This window comes from Microtus ochrogaster, chromosome 7 (genome assembly GCF_000317375.1).
Source record: "Microtus ochrogaster isolate Prairie Vole_2 chromosome 7, MicOch1.0, whole genome shotgun sequence".
In the NCBI taxonomy this organism is placed as follows: Eukaryota; Metazoa; Chordata; class Mammalia; order Rodentia; family Cricetidae; genus Microtus; species Microtus ochrogaster.
In genome coordinates this window covers 15,934,686-15,953,657 of record NC_022014.1, presented here as the reverse complement: position 1 = coordinate 15,953,657, position 18,972 = coordinate 15,934,686, and the positions used below count along the sequence as shown (strand labels likewise).

General features: G+C 45.9%; 1 protein-coding gene across 1 annotated transcript; it reads right to left on the bottom strand.

Annotated features, from left to right (window-relative positions):
- Nucleotides 1–6,512: 6,512 nt before the first annotated feature.
- On the bottom strand, nucleotides 6,513–11,730 carry LOC101991621 (schlafen family member 12-like). The gene is made up of 2 exons (XM_005349366.3): nucleotides 11,463–11,730; nucleotides 6,513–7,936 (listed from the first exon to the last, which is right to left on the bottom strand). The coding sequence occupies exons 1-2, from the start codon at nucleotides 11,510–11,512 to the stop codon at nucleotides 6,856–6,858; spliced, it is 1,131 nt and encodes a 376-aa protein (XP_005349423.1). The 5' UTR covers nucleotides 11,513–11,730; the 3' UTR covers nucleotides 6,513–6,855.
- Nucleotides 11,731–18,972: the final 7,242 nt, after the last annotated feature.

Below are 18,972 nucleotides of genomic sequence, written 5' to 3'. Positions count from 1 at the left end.
GCCTGCCTCTGCCTCCCGAGTGCTGGGATTAAAGGCGTGCGCCACCATCGCCTGGCCGTGTCCCACATGTTTTTAAATATTTATTTATTTATTATGTATACAATACTCTGTCTGTGTGTATGTCCGCAGGCTAGAAGAAGGCACCTCATTACAGATGGTTGTAAGCCACCATGTGGTTGCTGGGAATTGAACTCAGGACCTTTGGGAGAGCAGGCAACACTCTTAACCACCGAGCCATCTCTCCAGCCCCTTACTCTATTACTTATTAATATTTATTTTATTATCTTTACTTCTTTAATCTATGACTGTACTCTGTCTCTTTAAAGACTTTGTTTTATGTTTTTTATAAGCCATTTACTTTCTTTTATAACTCTATACCCTTTTTCTTTTCCCTTGCAAGCCTACATACATTTTTTAAACATTGTGTCACATTTAGAGGTCTTGTATGTCTGAATCTGTGCTACTGTGTATCTGAAATATTTTTCTGTGCAGGAATAATTCTTTTTTTTTTTTTTTCTGTATGGCCACGGCTAGGGCCAACACAACCCTGCCTGCTTGCTCCACCAAGTCCAACATGTCTGAAGCATGATCACTGCCTCTGCAAGCCACTTACACTGCTCCAGTTCTAAGTATGCAGTGGGCCTATATTGAGCCATTAAGCAGTTTGTAACACACTGCTCACAAATCCCACTTAAATACTCGGCATCCGGAAAGAGCCAGAGTTCAAGCTGGCAGCACAGCCCAGGAATCTGCTGTTTTGAAACCTCATAGGGTTTTTTGGTTTTGTTTTGTTTTCTACTACCACTGAGTCAGGAAGACTTCTCTTAAAGGAGGTGCAGCATGCTACCAGCAAGCAGAGCCCATCTGAAAGGAAAATGTGGCTAAATGTTTTTTAGTGTCTATGATTTCTTTTCAAGGCCTCTCAGGTTTTATGTGGATTTAGCTAGCACATATTGGAGCCCAAATTTGTAGTTGAAGATTGCTTGTTCTTTCCTGACTGCCTAGACTCAAAATAACCACTCAGAAACTGTATTATTTAAATCACTGATTGGCCTATTAACTTATGAATATTTATAGCTCACTCTTATCTCTTAAATTAACCTGACTGCTATTTACCCCTCTGCAATCACAGTATGCCACTCACAAACCAATCAGGATATTTGGTCCCAGCGAATAATACGTGGTGGGCATGTTCCTCTGGCCTAACACCCTGCACCCATGTGACTGTGCTGAATCCAACCAGGGGATTTGTGTCCTTGTACCTCTGGTTCCCAGGGTAACCTACCATGCCACTGAGGAGCTACCTTAGTGAGCTACCCAATCTGCTCTTACACAAAAGAGAGAGCCAGTCACAGCTCTTACCATCCTTGCCATCCTGATGAGAACCAGCTTAGCAGGATTGGGAACAGGTCAGCCTCCCTAGTCACCCAACAGCATTATTATGCAGATCTCTGCATATCAATAGATGAGGACATTCAGAGAACAGAAACGTCCATCACCCACCAGCAAGAATCTCTGTCTTCACTAGCAGAGGTGGTACTACAGAACAGAAGGGGCCTAGATTTACTATTCCTAAAAGAAAAGGGGCTATGTGCAGCTTTGGGAGAAGAATGCTGCTTCAATACAGACCACTCAGGAATTGTAAAAGATTCCATGGCAAAAGTCCATGAAGGACTAGCAGAGAGAGAGAGAGAGGAGAGAGAGAGAGAGAGAAAGAGAGAGAGAACATGAAGCCAACCAAAAAGTTGTTTTGAGGCCTGGTATTCCAAATCCTCTTGGTTCACCACCCTCATCTCGTCCCTGATAGGACCTCTGTTACTCTTCCTTTGGGCCCTGTATTATTAATAGAATAGTCAAATATATAGAACAAAAATTGGGAACTATACAACTTATGGTGCAACAGGGGTCTACTCCAATCAGGCCTTATATAAGTGAGATGTATGATGGTATCAGTAGGGCCAACGAAGAGCTATAGCAAACAGGCTCATTATTGAGCCCCCTTAGGACCAAAAGGAGTGGGCAATGTGGGACCCTCGCCCCTATGCTCAAAGGGACGAGAAGAAATTTCCTAGCAGAATGTTTTAAAATTAGAAACCCAGAGTAGCCTCACGTTCCCAGAAAGATAGTGACCTTTCCTTCCCCCCTCCCACCCAAGAAATTCCAAAGCACAAGGACTTCCAGCCACCTGGTGATAAAGATGGCAGGGTGGCCTTGCTGTGGAAACAAAGAACAAGCTGACTTAGCAGGATGGAAAAGAGCAAAAGACCTTGCACCTGAGCCAAAGCAGCTCTGAAAGGCTTGCTTATAGTTTTACCTTTAAAAACTAACCCCGCAGAGGAACTCTCAATCTCTCTCTACCTCGCTGTTATGGGGATTAGAGACAGAAATTCCAGGCTAGCTTGTACTTGCAATAAAAAGAAACCTTGCTTTTTGTACTTTGATCTTCTCTGGTTCCTGGAGGTTTCTCTGAGGGTCGTTACCTGGGCACAACAGTTGTCCATACGGTACTGACACAGCAAGCCTTTGTGTGCTTGCAGTGGGGTTAGCAACATACTTACTTTCAGATTTTCTACTCAAAGGCAGCTGAGAGGGTTTATATATCTAGAATTATTATTTTTCCTTCAAATGATATAAGGGAGGTAATATTATTTTTTTTTTACTTTTATCTAGAAAGGTGTTTTTAACAAAAAAAAAATTCAGATGATTTTTGTAGCATGATTTTCCATGGTGTGGAAATCTTAAACAGACCCTAACACAACCCAACAATGTGCAACATGCTGACGGGAATTCTAGAGTCTGTTTTTAAGGAAAGCCACACATATACACATACACATTCTTTCACACACAAATACAAACATTTAATTTAAGAATCTTAATAATTTCTGTGTGTTTTTTTTTTTTTAGTTGTAGAGGTTACTAAACTTGGGGCTAGCACATGCTAACATGCTTTTTTCATCTGGTATATACCTTGAACCTAGATTGACATAGCAAAGTGTCTGTCAGTGTTTAGTTAGAAGAATACTCCTAGTGTTGTATCATGTGTTAGGGTTCATGTATTGCAGGAGGGAGATACCACAGATTGAGTGGTTTAACAGAAATTCATTTCCCACAGTTCCTGTGGTTTTGGAGTCCAAGACCAAGACTGAGGCAGAGCAGGGTTCATGGGGAGGGGGGGCGCTCTACTCAGCTGTCAGTCAATCTGTGTTTCCATGGCCACAGGGACATAAGGAATAGGAAGAAAGCACCCTGCCATGTCACCTCCTAAGGACATGGTCCATGTGCTGTTTCACCCTGAGGACTTTGTTTAGCCTTGCTCACCTCCTTAGTGGCACCACGTCCACTTTAGGGTGGGTGAAGACGACACACTCAGATTATAACACTGTCCCTGAGACTCTAACCAGAGGAAGGGAATTCCAGTTCAAGAGGAGCTTAACTTGAAATTGATATGCTGATGACTAATCTCCAGTGTCAACCTGAGCACACTTAGACGTTTCTGTGAAACTTGCCTCTGCTCTGTTGGTGGGAAACTCTCTACAGAGGTTTAGCTCGGAGGGAAGATGGACCTGACATGGGGTCTGTATCCCGTGGCCTGGTGTCCTGGGCTGAATAAACCCGGGAAGACACCAGGAAACCAGCATTCACTCCTCTCTGCTGCCTCAGTTTGCACACAGTGGGCCTGTCGCCTCACACTCCATCCCTCATAGCTAGAGGCCTCCGGCCACCCCTCCATCCCTGCTGCCATGATGGACTCTGCCCTCGGGATTCTATCATGGCAACCAGCAATGTAAACAGTGCTGTACTTACAGAGGGAAGCAGCAGAACTAAGCTGTAGACACGTCATAGACGTCATAGGTGCTGATTGGCTTTGGTGGGGCTGGAGTGACTCATGGGTTCACGGGAATAAACCTAGGTCATCTAAGTTACACCCTCAGCAAACACTTCTATACAATGTTTAATTATGTAAGACAAGGTGTTGGATGTATCTTAGCCTGACTTGGGCACCTTATATAGCCTCTTATCAAATTTTAATTCTACTGCCTTGTCCTCATAGTGCTATACCCATGTGCTACCCAACCATGCTGAACTAGATTTAGGAATATTCAGATTTATTGGTTTTATTTCATGTGTCTGAGTGTTTTCCTTACTTGCATGGCTGTGTGCTGCTTGTCTGGATGGGGCCTGCAGAGATCAGAAGAGGACAGCATATCCCAAGGAACTGAAATTACAGATAGTTATGAAACCCCACAAGAGGCTTGGACCTGACCTAGAATTTCAGTAAAAACAAGGTACTCTTAACCACTGAACCATCTCCCTAGCCCCACTAGACTCATTGATTTCTAAAGACTTACCTCCCCATTTCTGTGCCTCTTGGAGTTTGTATACACTGTTAGTGTCTGACTTTGTTCTCTATGAAAGCCTAGATAGTAATTTTATGATTGCCTTGTTATTTCTTTCTTTGGAAAATATTGGATTTTATTATCGCAAAGCTAAGCCTCATGGCACACAACTGTAAGCTCAACACTTGTAAAGTTGAGGCAAAAGGATCTCGAGTTCCATCTCATCCTCTGTGACCTACTGATTTAAGATCAGCCTGGACCACACAAACAAAACACCATGGCTTTTTTTTTTCTTCCACCACAATGAAGGCATAGTCTGAGTCATTCTAAATCAAATTTTGAGGATAAGTTTTGTTTTTCCCACCTCTTTTGTGCTGTGCTCCCAAAGCCTTGGAGCAGGTTGCTCTGAGCCTGCTCAGTGTCTGCAGGGTTTGCCTGAGCACCGGCCTCTGTGCTGTCACAGTGTCACTTATCCTCAGGACGTGAGTCTCTGCAGTGCCCACCGCCCACTGGAAGGGAACACAATGTCCTTAGGAGGCTGATAGGAGCGGCCATCCGTGAAGACCAATATTTACAAGGCCGTGTGATAGGTAAGGCACATCTGTTTCACAACTGTCATAGGTGCTTTGCCATTGGTCCCTGGGACTTCTGCAGCCATGGCCTTTGCCTTGACTTTCAGTATCAGACATAAGTTCCCTGCAGAGGTGTGTGTGTGTGTGTGTGTGTGTGTGTGTGTGTGTGTGTGTGTGTGTGTGTGGCGGGGGGCAATAAGACCTTAAATCCGATTGGAAAATGATTGAACCCATTCTACTCATGCCAGTATCACAACATAGGGCACATGATCGTTTCTATGGTAACTGGAAACACATAGGTGGCATCGATTTTTAATTCCATATATGATTCTACATTTAATGTTGATTCAACTATTCTGAGTGATAGGGCGATTGACCCCATGAAGTGTTCTCACTAAGAAGACCCACAGATACAATAGGGATAAAATATGCCTTCCTTAGGCCAGTGGTGGCGGTTCACACCTTCAATCCCTGCACTCAAGTGGCAGAGGCAGGAAGGTCTCTGAGTCTGAGGCCAGCCTGGACTATAAGTGAGTTCCAGGACAAACAGGACTACACAGAGAAACCCTGTCTCAACGAACAAACAAGAAACCTGCTCTTGTCAGTCTGTCCCACACCCCCACACTTGTGGACTCACCAACCCTATATTACCACCTTCCTCACCCCCAACACTGAGAGCACTGCCAGTGGCTACAGTAAGAATTTCTCACAGACTTTATACTAAGCAGGTGTCTTAGCTAGGGTTGCTATTTCTGCACTGACACCATGACCATAAAGCAGGAGTTGGAGGGAACGGTTTATTTGGCTTACACTTCCACAGTGTCATCGGCCTTGAAGGAAGCCTGGACAAGAACTCAAACAGAGCAGAAACCTGGAGGCAGAAGCCTATGCAGAGGTTGGGCTGTCCCACATCAATCACTAGTTTAGAAAATGTTCTATACAGCTCTCCTGGGCAGTAGAGTCTAAAAGCTAGCCCTGCCCCTTACTAGCTGTGGCACTCAGGTGAGCTGGCCCTACCACTCACAGGGGCAATGTGAAGAGCAGATCCAGGTGGCACAGGTGCAGAAGAATGGGCAGATAGAACAACAAGGCCAAGCCCCAGGGTTTTGAATCGGCTCACCCCAGCATCTAACCTATTCATGAACAGCTAGAACATTGGAAGGGGCTGGTCCTGTAGAAGCGTAGCTGCAGGATCTCCATGACACCGACGACAACGGTATATCTAAACGGGGTCCAGGGGAAGGTCCAGTACTGATAGGGTAGCAAAACCAGAATCCTGGAATCAGACAAATAACTCATTGCAAAAAAAAAAAAAAAAATTCAAGTAAAGATGTTTGAGAAAAAGGGTACACTGTATGATACACTATGACACACCACACCTTCCATGGCAAGCTTATTGTTTTAAATCTTTATTTAGTTTTTGCTTTTCTTCTGCAAGTGAGGTTGAAACACCAGATGGTGGTTATGGAGGGAAAAAGAGGTGAGTGGAATTGGGGTGCAATTCACAAAGAATCAACAAAAAGTTAAACAAAAGATAAAAGAATGAAAGAAAAGAAGAAAGGAAGGAAAGAAAGAAGGAAGGAAGGAAAGGAGTTAGAAAAAGAGGAAGGAAGGGAGGGAGGGAGAGAGAGGGAGGGAAGGAGAAAAAATGTCTGCACTGCAGGCTTGGCTGAAGCCTGATCTTATGAAGAAGGCATTTCCTTTGGTCTACTGAAGTCCATCCACAGCTAGCAGGGAATAGCTGGTTGGCAGCAGACCTCTGCTGAGAAATCCTCTCCAGTTACACAGCTTCAGGGATTTTCAGGCTCGGCCCTTTTGTAGCCATGAAGTCCTTCAGCTGTGACAGGCCTAAAGAATATCATTGTCGCAGGCTCTAGGTGTTCCTTGAGAGCCTCAGCTAACAATGACCAGTGGGCATGCGTGAAGTCACCAGTGGTGCCAGAGGCTTACTTGCCATCCATCAGGCTCTTGACCCATTCCTCAGTGGTAAACTTCTTCACACAGCTGTCTTCCACGTGCCAGGACTCAGGCTCTGCAGCGAACACAGCACAGCAGAATCTCTCCACTCTGAGCGCACACACATATGAGCACACAGCTTCCTGTCTGAGGACTGGGATGAATTTGCATGTGTACTTTATCTTCTCCTGCTCCTCACAGAAGTGAGTGACAGGCAGCTGTCGGATGCACTTCTCTATTTCACTCTCTAGATGCACAAGATCGCTCTTCTCTGCTTCAAAACCAATTATTTGCTGATTGTTTCCATCCAAACCAATGAACAAATATCCCCCGTCAGTGTTTGCAAACGCAGATACATTTCGAGGGATGAGTTCTTTGATGCATTTTCGCAGCTGTTTCACGGAAAGCAATGTAACTTCAACATGGGTGGATCTGGTGAAGGGGAAGTCTTCCTGGTGCTGAAATTGTGTCTTATTAAAAACCACAGCAGCCAGGTCCTCCAGGTCGCTCTCCTCTTCTACTCCAGGGCAGACTCTGCTTGCAGGCAGCTCTGGTCTGACACAGGATCTCCCTCCCACTTCCTCCAGGTCTTGGAGGAACTCGAGAGCAGCAGCGGCATTCATTTCACTTGAAGATGAAAAGCTTCTAAAATACAAATTGGTTCTCAGGATGCAGATCGGCAGACCAAAGACATCCAGACTCCATGGTTTCACAAAGATATTCAAGTAGCCTCCACGCGCCATGAAGTCCAGATGCCTCCCCACAAACGGCAGACATTTACAAAGAGAGGCTTCCAAATCCAGTCCCAATCCATCCCTGGGAAGGCTAAAATTTTCATTTTCAATTTTAGCCTTAATCACCCCACCTCCAGAGTTCAGGAGGGCACACACAGCTCGAGAGATGTTTTCATTCTCCCGTTTTCTGAGGGGTTGGTTCTTCAACTTCTTTCTATTCTTCTCCCCAAGTGTGATTGCTTCCACCTTTAGAGCCAGCTTAGCATAGTCTGTTTCCAGATCCACGGTGATGGCCATGTCCCCGGCAGCGTTTTCATTTTCAACCTGAATTTCCTTCCTGTAAAACAGACAGAACCTTTAGAATGAGACCTAACAGGAGAAAGCAAATTCTGTACTGTGAAGCCAACAGCACAATCCTTGGGTACACATGTTCCACATGAAATGGTTTTCTTTTTACAGATTTTTGCATCATTGGCCAAGCTTATTTGCCTACTGGGTTTTCAGATGTGATGTTCCAAATATAGTTAAGTCCTTTGAATTTTCAATTTAGTTTAATTTTCACTATCTCTTTTCCAGTCATTAATACTGTCTTCAGTCTCCTCTAAGCAAACCCCCATTGGAATCTGTGTGGTTTTTGTCTTTTATGTAACAAAGGCTTTAGTTACACTTTTTTTTAGACTTTTTTTATGGCTGCTGGTATTTTGACTGCATGCTTGTCTTATGTGCCATGTGCATGCGCTAGCCATGGAGACCAGAAGAGAGCATCAGATCTCTTGGAACTGGAGTTACAGGTGGTTGTAAGCCCAATGTCAGTGCTGGGTATTGAATTCTGGTGTTCTGGAAGAGCAGCCAGTGCTCCTAACCACACAGCCATCTCTGTAACCCGTCTTTCAAATTATTTATGATTAGTATCCATTCTGTCCATTTTGCAATTAGGCTATTTCTTTACCTTTGGCCAAGTGCATAATCTCCCTGGATATTAAACCTTTATCAGACTGTGTGTTACAAACCTTTTCTCCCTCTATGGATTGCCTGTTTGTTCATTGCTCCTTTTCCTGTGCAGTGACATTCCAGTTTGATGGAATCACAGGTCTACTTTGGGAATTTTTTTTTATTGTGCTTTAGGAAACATCTGCATTGATTTTCTCTCTGTTCCTGTGACAATTATCCTGACAAAAAAGCAACTTTGGGATAGAACAGGTTCACTTGCAAATAATTCCACATCACCACCCAGCACTGAGGGATGCAGAGCAGGAACTTGAAGGAGGCCTGCTTGCTGTTCCACACAACATTACCTTGACCAAAGAACCCACTTCACAGCCTCGGAAATATACCAGGAACCGTGGGGATGGAGCTGACCGGCTAGCTTTCTTATGCTGTTGTAGTCTTCCTGCCTAGGGAATGGAGCTCTCCAAAGTGGTCTGGGCCCTCCTACATCAATTATCGACACAATCTTACACACATGCCCACAGCCAATCAGATACTGGCGATCCCTCAATTGACGAACTCTTCCCACATAATTCTAGGTTCTGTCCAGTTGACAGTAGAGCCAGTCAAGGCAACATCCAAATGACCTTTGCCAAAACCAATCTCATAGAACTTTTCTTCTGTGTCTTCTTCTAGTAGTTTTCCTATTTCTTACCTTTCTTTTCTGATCTTACATTGGTATGTTTAATTCATTTTGTATTCGGCTTGTGTAACGTGGTGTGAGAAAAGTTCTAATCTCATTCGCTACAACTCGACATCACCTCAAGTCTCTGAACGACTTTGTCTACACTCTAGGGTCTTGCCTCTCTCAGAAGGTGATTCTGCCCATTAACTTCCTGCTTTTGCATTAGCCCTAATTTCCTGTTTTTCATAAACCTTGTGAGCTTTGACTGAAAATGGGTCAGTTAGGAAAGCGGCTAGCGCTGCTAATCTTCCAGGGCACCTCCATACGTGTCTACTGATTAGCTGGGCAGCCCTCATCCTCTGTCTCAGTATGAAGTCACATTAAGGTCTCCGTAGCTGGGCAGGTGACTCTGTAGGTAAAGTGATTGTTTTACAAGCTTGAGGACCTGAGTTTGGATTGCCAGCACCCACATGGAAAGCTGAGAGAGACTGCATGTGCCTAGCATCCCAGTGTTGGCAGACAAAGAGGGGACCCCTGGGTCTAATTAACCAGGTAGCTCCTTCTCAAATTATAGCATTGACTCTGGAGGAAATTCTCTCAGAAGGGAACTTGGGCTTCAGGGTGTCTTTGGAAGCAAAGAGAATGACATTCAGATACCTTACTCTGTCACAATTGCAGGTCGGTAATAAAATCACAGAAAGAGAGGACAATGTGACTGAGCTGCCCAGATGTGAGCACATTTTCCCTAACACCTTGTAAAAGTTCTTCATCTCCACCCAAAAGGCTGCAAGGAGCCTAGCATGGTGCTGACCCTGTGAGGTTGATGTGGGCACTGTGAGCTTGAGACATGGAAAAAATGAACAGTGAATCGCAGGCCAGCATGGGCTACACACCCAGACCCTGTGGGCCCCCTTCCCCTCTAAAATACTAAAGCAAAACAACAACCATCACAAACAGGAACTAAAGCAGCCTGTACTGCTGAGAAGGGAGCAGTTTCGTTTCTGAGAAGGGAACAGTTTCCTTTCTGAAAAGGGAGAAGTTTCGTTTCTGCCCAGTCGGTAGTTGCGACTCCACCCTGTTCTTTGCACTGCTGAGCAGTCAGTTCCTCATTCCTTCCCAGCCACCCCTGTCCAGTGCCTCCTTATCAGGCCCAGTCCTAAGCCAACACCCATGGTTCACTCTCCATATGGAAAGGAGACAGAGTTTCATCTCACACCCAAACCCCAAAGCACAATACTCATGTCCCCAGGAATTTTGAACCTCAAGGGGGATACAATACAGTCATATTTAAAGGTGCTGTGGGCTAGCCTGGGACACAGACCATCTCACTCCTAAATCTGTGACTATGGTAAATTTTCAATGGTTCAAAATTCACTTTTTTTCTACATGTATCTGGGACTCAATCCTTCAGAAAGAAACAGGACAGGTGAACCACAAATCCAGGCATGTAAATTCATTAACCTTCCAGGAGCTTTAGCTGTGGTTTACAAATCAGATTCTCCAACCCTAAATCCACTCCCAAATTGTGTTGTGCCCTGGAGAAAATTCCCTGAGACTTTGACATGGGATTTAAGGTGTCTTGTTAGCTGTCTCCAGCGGGGAAGAACATGGCATTTCGATGTCAGCACTGCAGACTGGCAGGAAAACCCCCTAGGACAGGAGCAGGAGCTGCCTCTGGAGAACAGTGAGACCTGGAGCCCTCTTTGGGCTCCTCTAAGGTGCTCTGCTTTGGTTTAGGAGAGCAGTGTCAGCTTCTCTGGATTCTAGTGTACTTCTTTCTTCATCTAGACTGCAGTTCCTGCCTGCCTGCTGAACATAGTTACCCAACTTCCCACAGGGTCAGATCTCCAAGAGAACAGGGAAGGCTGCAGAGGCGCTGGAGACCAGCAGGAGCCTGATCCACCCACACCCTCTGCTGCCTGCCTCACTAGTTCTGGCTCAGACAAGGCAGAGCCTGAGCTTAAACTCTCCCTCCACCCTAAGCAGACAAAGGCATTTGCCTCACCCACAGCTCACCCAAGTCCTCCACAGCCTGTACTTAGTCAAAATGAGCTATGAAGACTCCAAAAGCCAATGGTCCAAGTAGGAACAGAAACAAACAAGGGTCCCCTGATAGAAAATAATTGTATTGATGACCCCCCATATGATCCCAGAGCCACTAGACTGCACCGGGACTGGACGGGAGAAACAGAAAGGGCAAAGCCCCTTTAGGGTTGGGGCTTGAGCAGGCTCTAATGAAGTGATCACTTACCCATGAGTTCTGCGGTTGCCTAGCTGAGTTGTTTGAAGTCTGGGGCTCATATCTTCTCCCAGTCAGCCCCCTGGTGTGATGAGGCAGTCTGCAGTCACCCGAGGAAGACCCTCCCCACTGCGAGGTCTTCCAGGGTGGGCTATGTCACTTGTCCAGTCCTAGCTACAGCTCCGGTTGTGTCCCCTCCTCTAAGCCTAACCTAGTCCTTTGTTCTTTGCTCCCCTGATCTTTGCGGAGCTTGCTGCCTCCTCAGCACTGGTGTCTAGTGTCGGATTGAAAACTAACTGCGAGTACTTATCCGCACGTAGTTCCACCCTCTTCGTCTGGGGCGACGCTGGCTAAAAGCCAGCTGGCAGGCGCCCAAGACGTTTTTTCTATTGGTCAGAACAAAACAGGCGGAGTAAACCGACTATTTCGTAATCAACCGCACCTGGATTCCCCAGATCATCAGGGCTGCCCCTTTGTTCAAAAGGGCAAGTGTCCCTGTTAATACCCCTGAAGCCACTTCAGCCCAGGGCTTAAGACTTTCAATACACTGCTCCACCAGAAATGCAAATGGGTGAGACCCCTCTTCTTTCCCTGGGATCCTAGAGCCCTCTGGGGAGATGAGTTTTTTGGGATTCCCAGGACTACCCTAAAGTGATCACCCCTCCTGTCACTTTGGTATAATAAAACTTCCCAAAGTTGTTGCATGGAAAACTGGCCCAAGGAAATTGATTCTGGTTTTGAGCGCATATAAACTGCAAAATATTCGGGATTCTGAACATTTTCATAACGTGCATTGCCCATGCTCTGTCCACTGTCATCCTCTCTCACCTGCTTTTCCCTAAGAAACAGCAATCTTAGAAAGACGGGGGCCCTGGAAATGTTCCGTTCATGGGGGGGGGGGGTGCGAGGGGACCGGGTCTCTGCTTGAATTGCTTTGTCTGGGAAGCGCCACCCAAACCCCATTCCTGACTCTACTGCCTGTTAGAAGCTGTGCAGTCCAGAATCCCACTGTCCCTCCACCCTAGTGGTCCAGAACCAGGGATCATCCATGTGGACTGAGCTTCATCTCCTGTCATCACCAGGCCAGATCTGAGGAAACCGCTTCACAGACTTAAGAATCTTTTTTTTAATCTTTAATTTAAGAAATAACAGGATGCTGGCAGTTTCCCAGGCTGGCAGGAAGCAATGAAGAAGAAACCATATAAAAAGTGTGTGGAAGGAGTGGGCAGAGACAGAAACCCCCTCTGTGCTGGGGGTGTCAGGAGGTGGGGGAGGAAGTAGCTAAGGAGAACTAGTTAGTGAAATCAGTCCAGTGAGTCACCCTCCTCCTCCACACTAAGTCAGAGCCCCGTGAGCACACATGCACCCTCCCCCTTCCTAGGAAAGTCCTACAGCATGAGGGTGGGGCAAGTTAAAGGTCAGGTGCTTTAGGGGTGCACTGGGAAGAAGGGAAGAGGGGGTAAAAACTGGCAGCCCAGGCAGGAGCAGCATCCAGACGAGGCAGCTGGTAAAAGGAATGTCAGTGCCTGTGGTCCCTGCGCCTGCAGACTCTCCAATGAAGCCATCTCCTTCTCTCTTTTCCTCTACTCTCTCCTCCTTCCTTCTAGCTTCTCCTCCAGGAGCCCAGGTTCAGTTCCAAAGTCAGCAAAAAGAAATTCAACTCCAAAGTTCGAGGCATGGAAGACTTCAGATTAGGACAGCAGCAAACTGAAGAATACAGAATGTCCTGATGAAGACCATGTCTGGGTTCGTGGTCCTACCATAGCCAGGGTCTGTGTTAATGTCACAGGCCCATGGTGCCACCAAAGGCCACACAGCTATCCAGAGTCTAGGGTGAGAGAGCTAGCCCTGCCCCTCACCAGGAGACTGGGCCCTGCAGCCTACCTGGATGGCACACTAGAGCCAACCCTGTTGTGGGGGCGGGGTCCAGGCTAGTTGGCACTGAGGGCATGAGAGTAGGAGAGCTCTACCCCCACCTCATATCCCCCTACAGCAACCAGGATACTGAAGCCTGCTTCTCTCCTGGGATAAACAGTAGGGCTGTTGCTGATGGTGTGAGTGTGGGTGACCCGGGTCTGAGGACCTGGGAATAGGTGATCTGGCTCCACCCCTGCTGCAGGCTGAGTGAGCCTGTCAAGACACTAGAGACCATACTGGAAAGCTGGCAGGCTGGCCCACCCAGCTACCACCCAGCCCAGATCCAGGGATATGGGTTGACCCAGCCCAACATCTGTTGGGCCTGGGATCACACAATGGTGGCGGAACTAATCTCCAAATTCTATTAAACCACACGCAAGCTTCATCCCAGAAAAAAGAAAAAAAAATCACCATGGGTCATAGAAAGCTTGTCAGCTATAGCTGTGACCACAGCCAGAAATCAGGCTTCTGGAACTGTGGCAATGGGGGCTGGTTTTGGCCTCCTCTTAAGGTAAAATCAAGCACCAGGTGTGGATCAAAGAACTTTTACAGCCTTGAGGTCAGGCTTAAAGTCACATTACCTATTAAGTTTTACAACTTTTGGTTATAGGATATTAGAATGTTAGCTTGGGATAGTTGTGAAAGCCTATGGCTGTCACAGCTGCTTTTCACTGTCCCTGAAAGAATGCAAGGCAGAGAGTAGAGTCGCATAGGGGAGTGTTAAAAATTAAGAGAACACAGCAGAGGGTCCCATAGAGGCATGAGGTAGAAGCTAAACTTTGTCCGCAGTACCTGCCTAGCTGGGAAGCTGGGAGGCAGGAGACAATTGTTAAAGTTTACCTCTGTGCACAGTGGCTGCCAGGATGTCTGCCCTTAAAAGAGGAAGTGTTTGCTAAAGGTTAACAGTGGCTGCCATCTTTATTGTTTTTTATTATATAGGAATTATTTTATATTATTATAGGAAAACCTTCCAAAATGTGTTTGGGCTTCCAACTTTATATGTCTATATTCCTGGACCCTTTGTTTCTATATTCTATTACTGGACTCTTCACATCCCCCTCATCTAGGAAGTGTTGGAGCATGTGAAGGAACGAACCTACAGATCAACACAGCAGGATCTCCATGACACAGGGCAGTAACAGGATCTCCAAGAGGAGCCCCAGTGAGAGTCCTTTACCATTTGGGGTAGCACAAGCCAGAGGCCTTGAGCCAGATTCATGGTAATGAACTCTTAAATGTAAAGATGAATGGAGTAATGGATAAACTGTGGGACCCAACGGGCCACACTACAGCTTCCATTACAAGAGTCTCAGTCTCTCTCTCTCTCTCTCTCTCTCTCTCTCTCTCTCTCTCGTTGGTTATTTTGTGTTAAGTTGGAGCATAACCCCAACCCCTGGCATCCATCCCCGGTCAGGACCACTCCTACAGGGTATTTAAGCTCCCAGCGGTCCCAGGCTTGCATGTGCTTCTCACTTTTCTGTCACCTCTGCCCTGTTCTTGGCCAACCGAGAGCGCTGCACTTAATAAAACATGGGCGTTTTAAATTGGTTTAATCTGTTTTAATTGGATTTTTGTGTGCGGGAGGAGCACAAAAATCTTCGGATTTTTTTTTCGTAACAGTTCGGTTGATGTTTTACATTTGGTTTGGTTTGAGATGAGGTTGCAACAGCAGAGGGAGGATGCAGTAGAATGAAGAGATAAGTGGTATCAGACTGCGTGACGAGAAATCCACGAAGAATCAATAAAAGAAAAAAAAAGATTGCTGTCTTTAAGGTATCAGCGCAGACACAGAAAGTGTCGCAGCTGCTTTGCTAAAAGGAATCTGTGCACAGAAGAAAACATTTCCTCCCTTTCTCTTCTCCCTCCCGCCTTCCCCCTTCTCCTCCCTCCCCCTCTCTGCCGGCACCTGGGGACCTTGACCCAGTGTGTAAGAAGTGAGGGGGCAGGGCAGAGACAGCTACAGCAGAGGTGAGGGGCAGAGGAGAGCAGAGACAGCTACAGCAGAGGTCCAGAGAGAAGACTGAGGGAGCACTAGGAGAGCAGAGGCTGGAAAGGGAGGGAGGGAGGGGCCGGGGAGGGGCCCTCAGGACCCGGATGTGGGTCTCTCTCTGCCACCAACTTCAGGAAGAGAGTCATATCACAGAGCTTTGGGTTCTGCCTCATCTGCCTCACTCCTGGACTCACTGAAGCGATGCCCCATACATCCTGCTGTCTTCTAGTGTTTTCCATCACTGCCGTGCTCCTGAGCTGCTCAGTCCTCAGTAGGAGATGGTGCCTGAGGCGTTGAACCTTGCTTGATCCAGCAAACCCCAACTTGTGTCTGGGTGCACAGGTCCACAGGTGCACGTGCTGACTCATTTCCCAACGCTGCGCATTTTCAGCTTTTTAAGTTTTTAAAAAGCATTTAAGGCTAGTTTTACATCTCCTGGATTGCTAATGATTTCTTGGAGTTTCAGCAATTATGTTGCAAATACATGTAGATTTACCCAAAGCAAACTGATCTCTTGATGAGTTTTTCCAGTGAACATAATGTAACACTGTACATTATCACTTTCTACTGTCTACAATAAAGTGGAAAGAGGGTGGTGGGTTAGCACTTTACTTCATGAAGGCCTTAAAAGCCATAGGCAAGGAAGAGGACTCAGCCACAGAACAACACAACACAGGGAGGGAGGGAGGGAGGGAGGGAGAGAGTGACGGAATGGAAGGACAGAAGGAAAGAAAAAAGGGAAAGAGGAAAATAAAGAATTAAAGCAGGTTTCCACTATGCTGAATATCTTGGCCAATCTCATTGGAGAGAAGTCTACAGTTAAACAAGTCTTTTTATATGAATTTTGCTTCTTTTAACTTTAAAGTTGGATTTTAAAGGTGGCCTGGTTTTGGAGGAATGGAGAACCACTCAAGTGAGCATTTTGTCAGACTACTAAACCACATGGTGGCCTCCTTTTCTTTCCCAACAGCCTGCAGGAATGGTTACTAAGTACAGGAGGGGATGCAGGAAGGATGTGATAAAGATGACACACATCCCAGGACCAGGACATTGCACAGCCCTCATGGTTATTTTTTGTTTTCCTTCCTCTTGCTTGCAGGGACGCCTGGTATGTTTTTTTCTACCACTGGTCAGTTCCTTTCACCTAAATAGGTCACTTCTGATATCAGTTTGAAGAGTTTCTCTTTGCAGTTTAGAGCAAGATCATTAGTACTGATTGAACTCAGTTAGTAATCGCCAGTGAACTCAAACAAGAATTTGTGACCTCTTGTCTTCTCCCCACTCAGAAGATGCCACATAGCAAGGATGTGAGCTCCTCACAATAACACAGTGCTCTGACACAGTGGCAAGTCTCTGAGATTGTAAATGTTGGGTCCACACAGGTGTGCAAAGATGGAGACAGACCACCAAAGTCTAATAATCCAGAAGCAAACTTTATTCCAGGAAAAAAATTAAAAATTAAAATAAAAACCTCCATGGGGCACAAAAAGTTTATCAGCCAGCTGAGACCATGCCAGAGATGGATTTTGTAAGGCTGTGCCAAAGGCTGTTCTGAATCTACCTTCTTAGAGTAGGGGCATCAAGCATTAGGTCTGAACAAAGGAATTTTTACAATCTCAAGGTAAAACTCAGATACAGATTGCCTTACTTTACAGTCTTCACTTTTCAGTTAAACTAGTGTTTGTACTTAGTCTATTGTCTTCCTTGGTACTTCCAGGTAGTGTTTACTGAAGCCTGTGCTCTCCCCTTTGATGCTGCCAGCCAGTTTCACATAGCAGGGATAATGTGCAACCCAGAGGTCATGTGTATCTATCTCCTAAAAGTTAACTCAGCTCATATCCCTTGTTAATCAAAGATGGTGGGGGGTGGTAGGCTCTCAGTTTGCAGAGAGATGCTTCAGCCTTGTATATAGAGCTATGGGATGTAAAGCACAGTAATCCACTGTTAACAGTTAATCCTTAAGCTGCTTAGGAGAGCTGCTGACAGTCTGCTCTCATTTTCCTAGGCTTTATATTTCTTATTTATACATTCTTATTTCTGGAATCTCAGCTGCTTCTGAATCCTTCCTGGGGCACAAGCCTCTCTCCCCCTGGCCAGTTCACCCTGAGCACCTCTACTTGTATTGCTGGTGAGGGGCCTTCTGGGATTCCCTTTCACTGCTAGGTCAAATATTAAAGTCAGGAAAACTATGGAGCACAACAGGGAGGGTGGTGGGAGTGAAATCTCAGACACAGCAGACTGCAGCAACAGAGTCAGCCTATCGAAGGCTTTTATTAGGGGTGAGGAATCACAATACAGAGCAAGACAGACAGACAGGAAAGATCCCGAGCAGAGCAGAGGGGGCCTCAGGAAGCTGAGGTTCTGTCTCTCCTTTATGTCTGGGGGCTCTTAAGGTCTTCCACCCTCATTTTATGACTGTTCAGATTGAACGAAGACAGTGCAGCTGATAGATCCATAAGTCTGGGAAAAACACATTCTGGTCTGGCTTTGGTTTTGTTGGATTGGTCCATAGGTGGTGGTGGGGTCCTACTGGCAGGAGGAAAAGCCCATCAGGCCTTTTTTGAAGCTGCCAGGCTTTTGTCTCAGGTCAGGAGGATGAGGAAGAAGTCACCATCTTGTAATGTCACCGTCTTTATGATCTAGTCATGGCCTCTCTACTTGTACCTTCTCCATGTGTAGGAAAAGCCCTTCCATCCTCTCTTCCCTCTTGAGCTCCTTTTTGGCCTCTGATCACTTCTTCCAGGAATCCTTACCTGTGCTGTTTGCTCTTTCATTTTTTTCCTCCCCTTTTCCCATTTATCTCTTTCCCTTTAGCTGCCTTCCCTTTAGCCACACTGATTAGACAGTACACAGCCCCGTAGTCTGAGGGGAAAGAGAGGTGGGTGATGGTGTGTCAGGTTTTGCAATGGGAAAGCCTCAGGAGAGGCCAGGGCAGCACCAGCCAACCATAGACTGAAGACACCAGGGTCTGCTTCCATTATCTCCCCAGCTCAGCTTGCTTCACCAGCCTCCTGTCTCCTGATTGGAAGTGCTCTTCCAACAAACGCATGATCAATACATGAATATTCTATCAGTGTGCTCACTGCTATTTGTTTGCTTTCATTGTAAGTACAGAGCATTGCAGGCAACTCAAAAGTTAATTTTATCATTTGTGTTAGACTTAGGCATCTAACAACAATAATTAACCCCTGATTTCTTTTAGAAAAACAGATTTAAGATTTTATACATTATGTACCAATTAGTTAGAGGTGTTCCTTATAATCAACTGAAAATGGATGTTTTTTGTTTGTTTGTTTGATAGATTGATTTTTTTTTAAAGAAACAATATTGCAGGACTGGAGATATAAATTTAAAATCAAGTCAAATTTAGATTAAACCCTTTTTTAACAGGTCCAGAGCAGCCCGCTCCTCTGGCAGCCTGGGTAGGCGATAAGGCCGTGGCGGTGTCACTCGGCGTCCTCAGTAGGATTATCCTGCTACCATATATCTTGGTTTGCTATTCTTGCTGGAAGGGCAGATCTTTTTTTTTTTTTTTTTTGGTTTTTCGAGACAGGGTTTCTCTGTGGTTTTGGAGCCTGTCCTGGAACTAGCTCATGTAGACCAGGCTGGTCTCGA